Source organism: Pseudoliparis swirei, chromosome 10 (assembly GCF_029220125.1).
Source record: "Pseudoliparis swirei isolate HS2019 ecotype Mariana Trench chromosome 10, NWPU_hadal_v1, whole genome shotgun sequence".
Taxonomy (NCBI): domain Eukaryota; kingdom Metazoa; phylum Chordata; class Actinopteri; order Perciformes; family Liparidae; genus Pseudoliparis; species Pseudoliparis swirei.
The window spans coordinates 15291574-15303743 of record NC_079397.1 but is presented as its reverse complement, the minus strand read 5'-3'; the positions used below and the strand labels follow the sequence as shown (position 1 = coordinate 15303743).

The 12170-nt window shown below is 42.6% G+C and overlaps 2 protein-coding genes across 2 annotated transcripts in view; one reads left to right on the top strand and one right to left on the bottom strand.

Moving 5' to 3' along the window:
- Positions 1-2064, top strand: part of ndufa5 (NADH:ubiquinone oxidoreductase subunit A5) — a 2906-nt gene extending 842 nt beyond the window's left edge. Inside the window, exons 2-5 of the mRNA XM_056424569.1 lie at positions 246-290; positions 416-532; positions 810-875; positions 1871-2064. Coding sequence (XP_056280544.1) covers positions 246-290; positions 416-532; positions 810-875; positions 1871-1972 — 330 coding nt within the window. The 3' untranslated portion in view covers positions 1973-2064. The remainder of the gene's footprint in view (positions 1-245; positions 291-415; positions 533-809; positions 876-1870) is intronic.
- The window catches only part of cog5 (component of oligomeric golgi complex 5), a 26031-nt gene continuing 15923 nt past the window's right edge, over positions 2063-12170 (bottom strand). The window contains exons 11-22 of the mRNA XM_056424535.1: positions 10951-11032; positions 9791-9995; positions 9203-9364; positions 8290-8389; positions 8075-8185; positions 6355-6417; positions 6148-6251; positions 4921-5158; positions 4745-4821; positions 3970-4096; positions 3600-3679; positions 2063-2593 (exon numbers count right to left, since the gene is read on the bottom strand). Coding sequence (XP_056280510.1) covers positions 2467-2593; positions 3600-3679; positions 3970-4096; positions 4745-4821; positions 4921-5158; positions 6148-6251; positions 6355-6417; positions 8075-8185; positions 8290-8389; positions 9203-9364; positions 9791-9995; positions 10951-11032 — 1476 coding nt within the window. The 3' untranslated portion in view covers positions 2063-2466. The remainder of the gene's footprint in view (positions 2594-3599; positions 3680-3969; positions 4097-4744; positions 4822-4920; positions 5159-6147; positions 6252-6354; positions 6418-8074; positions 8186-8289; positions 8390-9202; positions 9365-9790; positions 9996-10950; positions 11033-12170) is intronic.

Here is a 12170-nt window from a genome sequence, read left to right as displayed (position 1 = left end):
AAAAAACGGAGCTTTTTGAACTACATTTTTTTTAAAGGATACCACTTGAGATCAAACTGATTGTTTTCACACAAGTCACAATAAGCTCAGCATGTGTTAACAGCAGTGTTGTTATGTGCTACTTAAAACTAATTATTTTCAATGATTTATTTAATTTCCCTGGAGCCATAAATCCTGTCGATATAGCACATTGTTGGTCCGAACAAGCTAAAGTGACTAATTTCTCTCCTGCTGGTCTCTTCCAGACGACCGGCCTGGTGGGCCTGGCGGTGTCCCACAGTCCGCACGAGGTGAGCGTCGTCACTGCGGTTTTATTGGTGATGGTGGACCATGTGATCACATGAAGCCACACGATACTTCACGCCTCCTCAGCCATCGCTGGTAAACACGGGATCTGCTCTGGTCTTCTTCTCAGCATCTGAGTATTCTGTACTCCAAGATCTTGGCGTCGCTGGAGGGCATGCCGCGGGACGCCGCCTACAGGAAGTACACGGAGCAGCTGATCAGCGAGAGGTTCGACCACGTCAAAGCGGTGAGTGAGCGAGTCGGTCCGGCTCTCAGATGCCGTCGCTTCACACACGGCCGGAGTGTTTGAGATGGCGTGAAACGGCGACACCTGCAAGGTGTGTTCTTCTTCAACGGATACAAACAAATTCTCTCTTAGGCTGCGTTTACAACAAAAGCGTTGTGAATATTCAGAATGCTTTTAGTGTAAAGGACTCTGAGTCTCATCCAGGCTTTAGGTTTGGATCAGCCCTTAGTGGTGAACGTGTGTGTGTATGATCAAAGTGTGTGTGTGTGTTTCACAGGAGGCCGATGTTGAGAAGTTGGAGAAGAAGTTAAATGGTGGGCAGATTGAAGAAGTGATTCTTCAGGTACGGTCTCATTTCATTTCTTCATGATGCACATTAAAAAGTAAATTCTAGTTATCATTTAAGCCCATTTTTTTTATTTTGTCAGTTGATGTTGAAATTTAGAAGTGCCGATCAGTCTGTGTTGTACTTGTATTTCTTGTATTTTACAACCGTGTGTGCGCCTCGTCTTCTGTGGTGCTGCTTTAGAGATGCTTGCCAATTGGGTTTCTTATTTTGAAGGATCGTTTGTCCTCTGGCAGCGGGGCAGTCAGTGATTCCCATTAATATTTTTGGTACACTGACCTCCGGCTCTAGACAGTTTACAGTCTTTGTTTCACTTTATTTTCATAACGTGCTGCCATTTATTAGCTTTTGATGAATATGAACAAAGGTCCAGAACATCACCGTAATGTGTAAGTTGTTCTATGATTTAGTCCCATATCATCGAAGTAGCCAACAGTTGTATGTAGTCAAATCAATTAAAGTTAAATATCTCAACAATGTCAGATTTCAAATTTGAACTGGATGAATTACAAATACATGAGAAAGGTCTAAATGAGAAAATAACATTTATTTATTACAGAGCTTTAAAAAATATTTTAAAAAGTAACTTAGGAAAGTGAACTGAATTATCCTGCAGCTTCAAATTCAGGTGTGAAGTGATGTCACCCAAAAAAGCCACGATATATTCAGATTTTAGAGAAATTTGTGTGCAGGGGATTATACAACGGGTTATTGACACCACTTGTTTAGTCTCCTCTCCGTCAATGTTGGCCAGTGAATTCATGTTTTAGAATTCTGGTCATGTTGGACTCTTTGCTTTATTTTCTGAATATTGTTTATCGTTACCAAGTCTTAACTTCAAGGGGAAATTCCTAGAACTTGGTCACTAGTAGCAGCTCTTTGTACCAGGAAGCTCATCTCAATTCACCAAACTGAAAGCAGTATATCTGACTTGGCTGCTATTGAAGGTTTAATTTAATGTGTGTATGTGTGTGTGTGTGTCCCGTGTGCAGGCGGAGTGTGAGCTGACTCTGTCTAGGAAGATGGCAGAGTGGAAACCATGGGAGCCCCTGATAGAAGAGCCTCCTCCCAACCAATGGAAATGGCCCATATGAATACCTGCTCATGGCAGACTGTCTGTGAGATCCAAACCGCTGCTTCTTGTACAAATCTTTGTCCTAGACGAATAAAAAAGGCATACAAACAACATTTCCTTGTTTATTCTCAGGAGTGAACTTGGCGTAACTACATTCCATATTCACACAAAGCCCTTCCTCATATGAACAGCAACACTTCAGAGTATTCAGCTTTCCACAGTGATCATAACAACAGGGAAACGGATTAACCAGATTGTTAATCTTCCTTTTATTTTGTGGTACATTCCAAAAAAAGAAGATCCATCATGGTGCCACATGGCATATCCTTTCAAAGAATTTGAAAATGTAAATGACAGCGCTGGAAGAAGAAACAAATCAATTTATGTGGCACCGTAATAAAAATAAGATATTCAGTTTAGGTCCTTCAAAGATAAATCCAGTAAATGTGGCAAACATAATAGTATGATGGATCACTTTTTAGCCGCATAATGACTTCCATCCACACTTCCTCCTCAGCCTCTGACCTCCTGTAAGCTGCTGGTGGCTCTCTGTAACAGCTGGAGCATTATGGGATAGATGGGAGCAAACTCCTTCCCCTGGCGAGCCCTCACTGACTGCACATACGCCTCCAGAGCGCCCCTTGAAGGACAACAGAGAACACATGTTTGTCATTGGAATGTTTCTGACCACAGGTCACATGATCAGAGGTCACTGTGAATGATGGATGTCTGGACTGTCAAGGGAAAAAATAATATAAAAATATTTCTTCATGGAATGTTAAAAGACGTGTGATGTTGTATTTCCATATACGTATATATACATATATATATTATATATATACACATATTATATATACATATATATACATACATATATATATATATACACACACATATATGTTCTGGAATGCATTACTGGGATTAAAATACTTTCATTTTTTGCACTTGCAATGATGACTCAAAAATATAATTTAGTGGGGCGGCTTTAGCTCAGTGGGGTAAGAGGGCCGTCCTGCAACCGCAGGGTTGTGGGTTCGATCCCCGCTCTCCCCATTAGTTGGTGTCCTTGAGCAAGGCACTGAACCCCAGTTGCTTCCAGGCGCTTCACCGCAGCCCACTGCTCCTTAATAACTAAGGATGGGTTAAATGCAGAGAACTAATTTCCCCTTGGGGATTAATAAAAGTGTATATTCTAATAAACTGAATTAGAGCCGTGGTGATTCATCATCTCTGACACTGAGGGAGCACACTCCATATGGTCATATAAAGAATAACCTATATATCTGTAAGATATAACATATATGTTACTGATCTTATGGTCTTTATAAAATGAGCGAGTCTCATTGGAGGCAAACAAGCAATGATCCTGGGATATTTGCTTTTGCATGAGTGGGTTTTGGATGCGAGAGGTTTTCCCGGTGATGTCGGTAAAACCGTATTAATTAAACTTTCTGTATAGTGTGTAAACTTCTAAAGCCGTTTAAGAAGGCATATGGTTTTTATTTTAATTCAAACCCACAGTCAAACACAATGCTGGACTTAAATGGCTGTAACTCAACAGTCCTCTAAAGTCATAAGAAATACATTTTTAGATGACGACACGCATGCACACTGAAAAAGGAGCACGCCGTTAAAAAGAAGGATACCTGATAAGAGTGAGCCTGTCTCTCTCAGAGGGATGATCGTCCAACCACTGGGAATAACGGGCGATAGACCACTCCGCTCTCTGTGGGGAACACTTATTTAGAGAGATGCAGTCACACACAGTCCTCAGGGGAATAACTAGTTAGAAAGTTAAGACTGGGTTCAAAGGTCAGGTTACATCTGGATTCAGGTGTGTTTTGTGTGTGTGTTTTTTTACTGGGTTTATTTAATAAGGGACAGTGCACATTAATAAAAACATTTCAGTAAATGTGCCAGAGTTAGCCAAGAGGCTATTTTTCATCTGTATTGTGTGTGTGTGTGTGTGTGTGTGTGTGTGTGTGTGTGTGTGTGTGTGTGTGTGTGTGTACTGGCCTGGTGAGGTGACTTGAGCTCAGATGGTGCTCTGTTTAGGAAGAAATGCAGCAGGGTGCTATAGGGGATCAGGTCACCCACAGCTGGACTGCTGGCTATCAGCTCGCTGGTCTGGAACAGCAGCGGCCTAGAACACAAAAGACACAATATATTATATTATATATATTGTGTAGGAATAGAGTAATGGACAAAGTCCATTAAGTGATGATTCTGTCGAGACTCCGCCCACTCCTCCTCTCTACCTCCATCTGCCTGATGGATCCTGGAGGTCTGGATGGTGGAATATGCCGACTACCAACTCTTCATACACTCTGTCATATTCATTGATTGTGTTGTTACTGTGTTTTAATTTGTGTGTAATGATTCCTTCTGGTCACATGACATCTATTGTTCTGTCCATCCTGGAGAGGGATCCTCCTCTGTTGCTCTTCCTGAAGGTTTCTTCACTTTTTCCCCCTGAAGAGTTGTTTGGGAGTTTTTCCTGATCCCATGTGAGGTCAAAGGTCAGGGATGTCTGTGTGTACAGATTGTAAAGCACTCTGAGGCAGATTTGGTAATTTGTGAAAATTAATTGAATTAAAAACTGAATTTATATGGACGAGTTGATAGTGAGTGACAGGTTGGTGACCCCTGCTCTAGAAGTGAGCAAGTCAGATGTTATGTAGAGCTTGCTTTTTGTAATTGATCCTGTATTTTTTGTTCAACTTTGATTTTTCATTCGTTTGTCAAAGACAAATGATTGTGACGAGTGTTGAATGATCACACGTGTACACACCTGAAGGAGCGTAGCATCCTGTACGGTTTCCCCAAATCAGACACTCTCCTGCACAGAGGAGCCACCGCCATCTCCATCTGACACGCACCAACATACAAACAAAGCCATCGATGGCATTGGTCTCCTTATGAATCATCGGTCCTGGACACATTGTGAATACGTCCACCTCCCCTCACCTGTGCAAAGTCAGTAGCCAGCCTCATCTTGCCTCCCTCCCCCAGGGGGCGCAGCAGGCTGGTGTGACGGACGAACAGCTCGATGGCCCTCCGAGCGAGGGACTCCGTGCTCTCGTAGATGAAGTCCGCGCACTGGAAGTGCCTGAAGTAGTCGGCCATCACTCTGGAGATGAAGCCCTGCAGCTCCTTCATGTAGAGGGAGCACGGAACGTCGGGCTTCCCGGGGCAGGATAGAGGCCTGCCGAAAAACACACAAACACAAACTCCCGTCAGAGAGGACAGAAACCCACACGTTGCTCTTGTTCTTACGTATGGGATTCACATTGAGCATTTTAAGGTCTTCCCACAGAACCCTCTTCTGTCAGATTACAACCTCATAACTCTTGAGTTTATCCTACCGGAGTGTACACCGTTAGACATCTGGTGGAGAAACGTTTGACTGACATTTAAAGAAGAGATTCCTTCTGCATTTGATTCAATACCACGTCTCAATATAACGGAGGACTCCTGGTCTGACTTTGGTCCGTCCCAGATTGATCTTGTCGATAGTGCCACAGGCTCAGAGAATGACACTGGACTCGATAGAAGAAGACGGTGAGGCAGAGGAGGTTTGCTCGCTGGTATAACCCTCAGACCCGCAAACTAAAGCAAAAAAAAGCTTGAAAGCACATTTTAAATTCTTCTCTTAACCTACAAAGCTTTGATTGGTGATGCTCCATCATCTTAAGGAGCTTGTAGTACCATATCTCCCCACTAGAGAGCTGCGTTTACTAAATGCGGGGCTACTTGCGGTCCCTAGTGTCTTAAAAAGGAGGATGGGAGCCAGAGCCTTCAGGTATCAGGCTCCTCCTCTTTTATGGAACCAGCTTCCACCTTCAGTCGGGGAGGCAGACACAGTCCCCTCATGGAGAGTAGACTGAGATGTGCTCGACCCCAGAGGTCCTGGCCACACCCCCAGCGTCCAGGAACTACAGCTGAACGATGAACTAAATTCAGGTTACAGTCCAAACAAGTGAGTTCTTGAAATAAACCCTGGATCACAGGAGAAGTCCTGGCCGTGTTAACAGGCTGAACGCCATAAGCACTTTGGATTCCCGTCATTTGGGTGAAGCGCTCCATTTCTTTTTAAATGCATCACCCCGCCCGTCAGCGAGCAGAGGCGTCTCCCCAGGAGGAAGTCAGTGTGGATGAACTCTAGCTTCAGAGAGGCGAGTCACTGTTGCTCACCCTGAGAAGTCTTCCTGGTGGAGCGTGATGATAATGGCCTCGATGGAGTCGCTCACCGACTGCAGCAGCGGTTGCACCGCGCTGCTCATCAGGACCTGCACTGCCTGTCAAACACGAGGGAAACAAATTAAGTGTTCCTCTAATTCTGTGTAAAATTGATAAAAAATGTAATAGAATTATGAATTAAAAAGCTGTTTGCTGCGATACTTCCAAAGAAGAAGAGAGAGCCTCAGCAGCCACCGGTGGACATGACCCCAATCCTGAAATAATCTGCAAATACAAAGCAAAAGTCGTCAAAGATTTAGAGGAAAATAAAGCAAAAATAATAATGATTAACTTTATTTAGAGCTCTGCATCAGGAGGGTTAAAAAACTTCCCAGACGTTGATTAACTGGAGACACACACAATCAAGAAGAAACAAAAAAATCTGATTTCATAAAACTTTGTTGCGTCATTGGAGTTAGAAAAAGTTGCGACCACTTCAAATCTTTGTAGTGTCACACATTCAGGTTGCAATAAAGTAGTAGAATTATGTATCAGCAATCTGTGTTCTGATTGGCAGAGTTAGGAATTTGTATCCTATGTTGTTGGATATTTTAAGAGCATGGAAGCATGTCAAATGAAAAATATATTAATTAACTCCGAGCCTCATCGACGGAGACAACAATGCAATTACTCAGCAGCACCGTGACCGAATTACAGTAACAATATGTTTGAATGTATTTCTTTCAGGGTTCACACACTGGATTTCCATGACTTTTCCATCACTCTAAACCACATTTCCATGACCAAAAATGTTGTGAGATCTCGGTAGTTTCCACCTTAAATGACACGTATGAATGAGAGACAATGACTTTAAAAAAAAAAGAATACAGGGAGGGAGTCAAAGTGCTGCATTGATTTTGATCCTATAAAAAAAAATTTTTTTTAAACTCTCCATCTTCAGACCAACGATCAGTAAGACATGTTTGATTACTGTCAAAAGCTGTAGAATCATCTGTATGACCACATTTGATGATGCAACGTTATTTAACATGGTGAATGTTAAATAACACACTGCAGGAATACATCTATATAGATTTATTTTAAAGATAGTAGTGTTTAATGTCGGGCTGCAACTCACGATTATTTTGATAATCGATTAATCTGTTGACTATTTTTTTCGATTAATCGAATAATCGGTTAAAAAAATGGGAAACATGGAAAAGTCATGGATTTTTAAATGGTTAGTTCCAGGCCTGGAAAAGTCATTGAAAAAAATGAAATCCGAGAAGAGCCCAACTCTTTGTGGATTAATCGCGTCATACACGTCGGTGAGAGGGCGTGGCTTATCTCCGTTGCTTAAGCTCAGTGGAAACAATATTTTACCCCATTCGCCACGGAATAAGTAACCACTTTTTCTACGTTATACTTTTTGTGGAAATCCCACACAGGTCGTAACAGCTAACGCCCCGGTGTCTGGGTTCATAACGTCACCCGTAGGCACACACGGCTCCGTGAATGTCTTCCGCTTCCAGCGCCACGTGAGCAGCAGCAGCCAATTAGATTCACCAACGACGGAGCGTCTCAACGCTGATTGGCTCTCGCAACGCAGCGTTCCGTCTCTCCTCTCCCTCTGCTCTTTTTTCTGTGGCGCCGCTCTGCGCTCAACTCAACTTTGTTTATTCTCCGCGACTTATTGAGTGCAGTAACAATCGCGCGACACAACGAATCGATAATGAAATTCGTTACCAGCTATTTTAATAATCGATTTTCATCGATTCGTTGTTGCAGCCCTAGTTTACTGGTTTGTTTTATCTTCAGTGGGTAAGAAAGCGTAACATAAAAAATAGGATTACTGTGAGAGAAAAATGTCTTTGCATCCGCATTCTTGACGTAAACAAACATATGAGCAGAGTGTAAGAAATGCTTTCTTGCGGCCTCCTACCTTGGCGATGGCCTGCTGCAGACGATAGAGGGAGTTGACCACGGTGACATTCCTCCTCTGGCCCTCGGTCAACGGACCAATCACCTGACTGGCCTCGCCCTGGGTAGACAGCTGCAGACGGAGGAGGGAGACACAGGATGGTACTTACGTACAGGACACACACAATAGTGCACTTTACCGTTGTGGTATTCACACACACACACACACACACACACCAGTTGTTCAGACTTGACACAGAAGAGTTGGACGGTCTTGGCAGCGTTTTTGGACACAGCCAGAGAAAGCTTTGGATCTACTGACGCCACATTCAGCTCACTGCAACAACACAATAAGGGAAAGAAGACATTACAGTAATATAACCTGGTTAACTATCCAATGTGAGCTAAACAGTATGTTTATGGTTCAACTGTTGCTTGGGTGCATAATTTTTAAATCAATAACGATTTATCTTGTGTGTTTTTTAAATATGGGTATCAAATAGGTTCGGGACAGATTCATAATGTATTTCTTGGTCAGATCATGAAGAACGAATAAGACAAATCTAAGTTTAGTACTTTACCAATGTATATATTCTTGTATATCATCACTTATAAACATCATTGAAAATGCCTAACACATTAAAGCCTCATTCCACTGGCAAAAATGCAAATAGTTCTACATTTTAGAATGATATGATACTAATAGGTGTATAAATATTGTTATAATTTGGGAACAAAACATATTTGATATTTTCTGTGATAAAATGTCATGTTTTTGAATAGAAACTACCTACCTAGGAATACTGTTTTGGTGTCACCGTGTCATTATCTGTTTTTTACTCTGAAATCAACATGGTTGACCTTTTAACTGAAAATATAGCTCTGTATCAGTGAGGGGAAACAACAGCTCTGGTCTCAGGTGCTGTTTGTACTTCTTGCATTATTTCTTTTAGTTTGATTGCTCTTTTATAGTTTCTATTTCTATTTAATGTACTTATATTCATTTATTTAGATTGGAGCTTCCTCTATGTACCTGTGTTTGTGCACCAGCCAAATGTCCCATCCAAACACAGGTTCATCTTATTACTGAGTGATTGGGTCTGACTCCTCGCTGTAAGGAAGCCAAACTGCCATGCTGTGCTGTGCTTGCCTGCTCACGGTCTTGATGATGCTGTCCAGCTCGTCGTTGGAGGGAGGGTTGCGGCCGCCCATCGGGAACACCAGGTTGATGGGATCGAACAGGCGAGAGAGGGACTTGGAAAGGTAGGCTGCCTCATATGGCTGCAGAGAGGCCTTCAGAGCATTCTCTGGGCTACACACACAAAATACAAAAAGATGCAACGAGCACAACTGTAACTGATGTGCATGTTCAGATATTAACCGACAGGAAATGTTTGAGAAAACATGAATAGTAACATGGTGGACGAACAGATAAAGGCCGTTCCTTTCACTCAGTATCGAGATAAGAAACAGCATCACTCGACTGAGTTTGACATTTCAAATTCATCATGGAATGACAATACCCACAATCTGATTATTGCCTCATGTGGGACTTCTTATATCCTCTAATTGGCTTGAATATCTGTGCAAAGAAACTGCTCAAACAGTGTATAGTTGTGAAGGGATTCGACAAATCACTTCTTATAGCTAGGGCAGACAATGTACTTTAGAAACATTAAACAACTTTAAAGTGCTTGTTTAACTGATATCCTATGTATTATATATTGTTTCTGCTCACTTGTAGTCCTGTTTTCCATGTGTGAAGAGGTCCTGGCTATCTGCGTCTGTGGCAGTGATGTCCAGAGACGTGTCCATTCCCCCGCTGCTCGGTAGCGCCCCCTGCAGGCTGGTGCTGTACTGCTGCAGGCGGCGCCACAGCTCGTTGTACAGTTGCAACAGCTTGGGATACTCTCCCTCCAGTGCCTGCTTTAGGAAGGATGAGGCTGGAGAGAAGGAAAAGGAAGGCAGTGTGGAACATGACGATCACATATAATGATTCCGAGAAGAGCAAAGAGTGAGCGAAGGTTCACCTGGTCCCGCCCCTAGAGATGCTGCTGTAGGCTGATAGGCTGCTGAGGGACATTTTAGGATCCACTGAGAATCTATCTCCTCTCCTCTCTCTACGTATGGCTGCATTTACATCTCTCCATCACACATTACGAACTCTGCTTCCTCCCCGGAGTCTTTGGGACTCCACGTCTCATAGCAGGGTTCTTCCACATTTTGGCCAATGGATTTCCAGGACTTTTCCATGACTTTAAACCAAATTTCCATGACCAAACTGAAATCTCTGTATAAACATGAACAATTTAGAAAATGTAGCGTATTGAGAACGTACGCCGGCTTACATTTTGAGCGTCTTTCTTTAAAAAAAACATATTAATTATTTCAAACGCGGCGTAAATGAACACGTGATTATGACAAATTTCCATGACTTTTCGAAAACTTTGATGATTTAAGTTTTTTCCATGACTTTTCCAGGCCTGGAAATGACCATTTTAAAATTCCATGACTTTTCCAGGTTTTCCGTGACCGTACGAACCCCGTCACAGGGTCCATTGGACCTGGCTGTGTCTGACGCCTCCTGCCTGGTGAGCCGGCCTCCTGCCATGGCCCTGCTGATGCGCACCCTCCCCCCTTTCTGGATCGTGGACCATGCCTACTACGAACTATTCATACACTCTGTCATTTAATATGTTATGTAACTCTGTAATACTTCCTTCTGTACACATGGCATCTATGCTGTCCATCCGGGGATCCACATTTTTTATTCAGGAAGTTCATATCAAACAAGCAGCCCTTCGTCTTATGTTGGACCCTTGAAGTAGCTCTCAGTCTCTCATACAGGGCTCACCAACCTTTTTTTAAACTAAGGGGAAGGAAAAGGAGCGGTCTTACCTTCAGTTGCTCTGTGAAACTCCTCACTAAGTGTGTTGGTGACATCATTCCAGAAGGTGTAGAGGATATCAGGCTGTCCATCCTGTTACCAAGTCGAAGAGAAACACACATATTATTGATATCCTTGATACGAGTTGACATGAGAAAATGGTGAGTTGATGGAAAACACCTGCTGACTCCGACCACCTTTTTACCCAATCAGCCACTGCTGTTAGTCTATTTAATAAGTTTCTTTAAGTTATAAATCTAATGTGTAGGATTATGGTCCTATGAAGAAACATTCACTTTTCTTTCACTTTTTTTGTAATACATTCATAACGTTTTGTACTTGGAGAGCATTTGAAAAGATGAATCTCAAAATCTGAAGGCACGACAGAGATATGCACGAGGAGAGTAGCTGTTAGGGTGGAGATACGCGCAGAGAAACATAAGCATTTTTGCGTTATACAATTGTGTCAAACTGAAATGTGGTATCAGAAGCTGCATTTTACAAAACCATAGTGAGGTGAACACTCTCTGAAACATGCCTTTTGTGTTCTAACTAAAATGTGTGAAGATTGATAGTGCAGGTGCACTGCTGAGGAGCCGTGCATTTAGACATGTCATTACGTCTCCAACTCGTACAGCCATCTTTGGGAAATTGGTGAGAGCTTTGTTTCCATAGCAACAGTCTCCCACTCCAATATGTACAACTAGGTGTCTGTGAGGCAAGAAAGACAGACACTGATTATTGTCATGATGATGTGTTTACGACTGCTATGATTACTATTGATACCACTATCAAGTGAGGAGGCCCTTTTACTGACAACGCATCGAACTATGACCCAAAAACCGAGTTGCGTAGCAAACAGTGAATTATGTGTCCTGTTACACCCTTACGTATGACAACATTCTCATGTAAGAAGTCTGTAAATTCACTTCTTTCTAACTCCAGATCTCTAGATTTTTTTCGATCAAAACTTGCAGTCTCTAATAAGACTCACTCAAGTGACATACTTTATCAGACTTCACACAGCTCCCTTTAAAAGACACCAACGGCTTTGTTCTTCTTCTCTCATATATGAGACTGCGGGTCAGCGGTAGAGCAGGGTCGTCCTTCAATTTGATTCCCGGCTCTGCTAGTCCATGTCAATGCGTCCTTGGGCAAGACACTTAAAACCCCAAATTGCAGGTGTGTGAATGTTAGTTAGTCCTGATGTTGCATGGTAGGCCCTCCCATC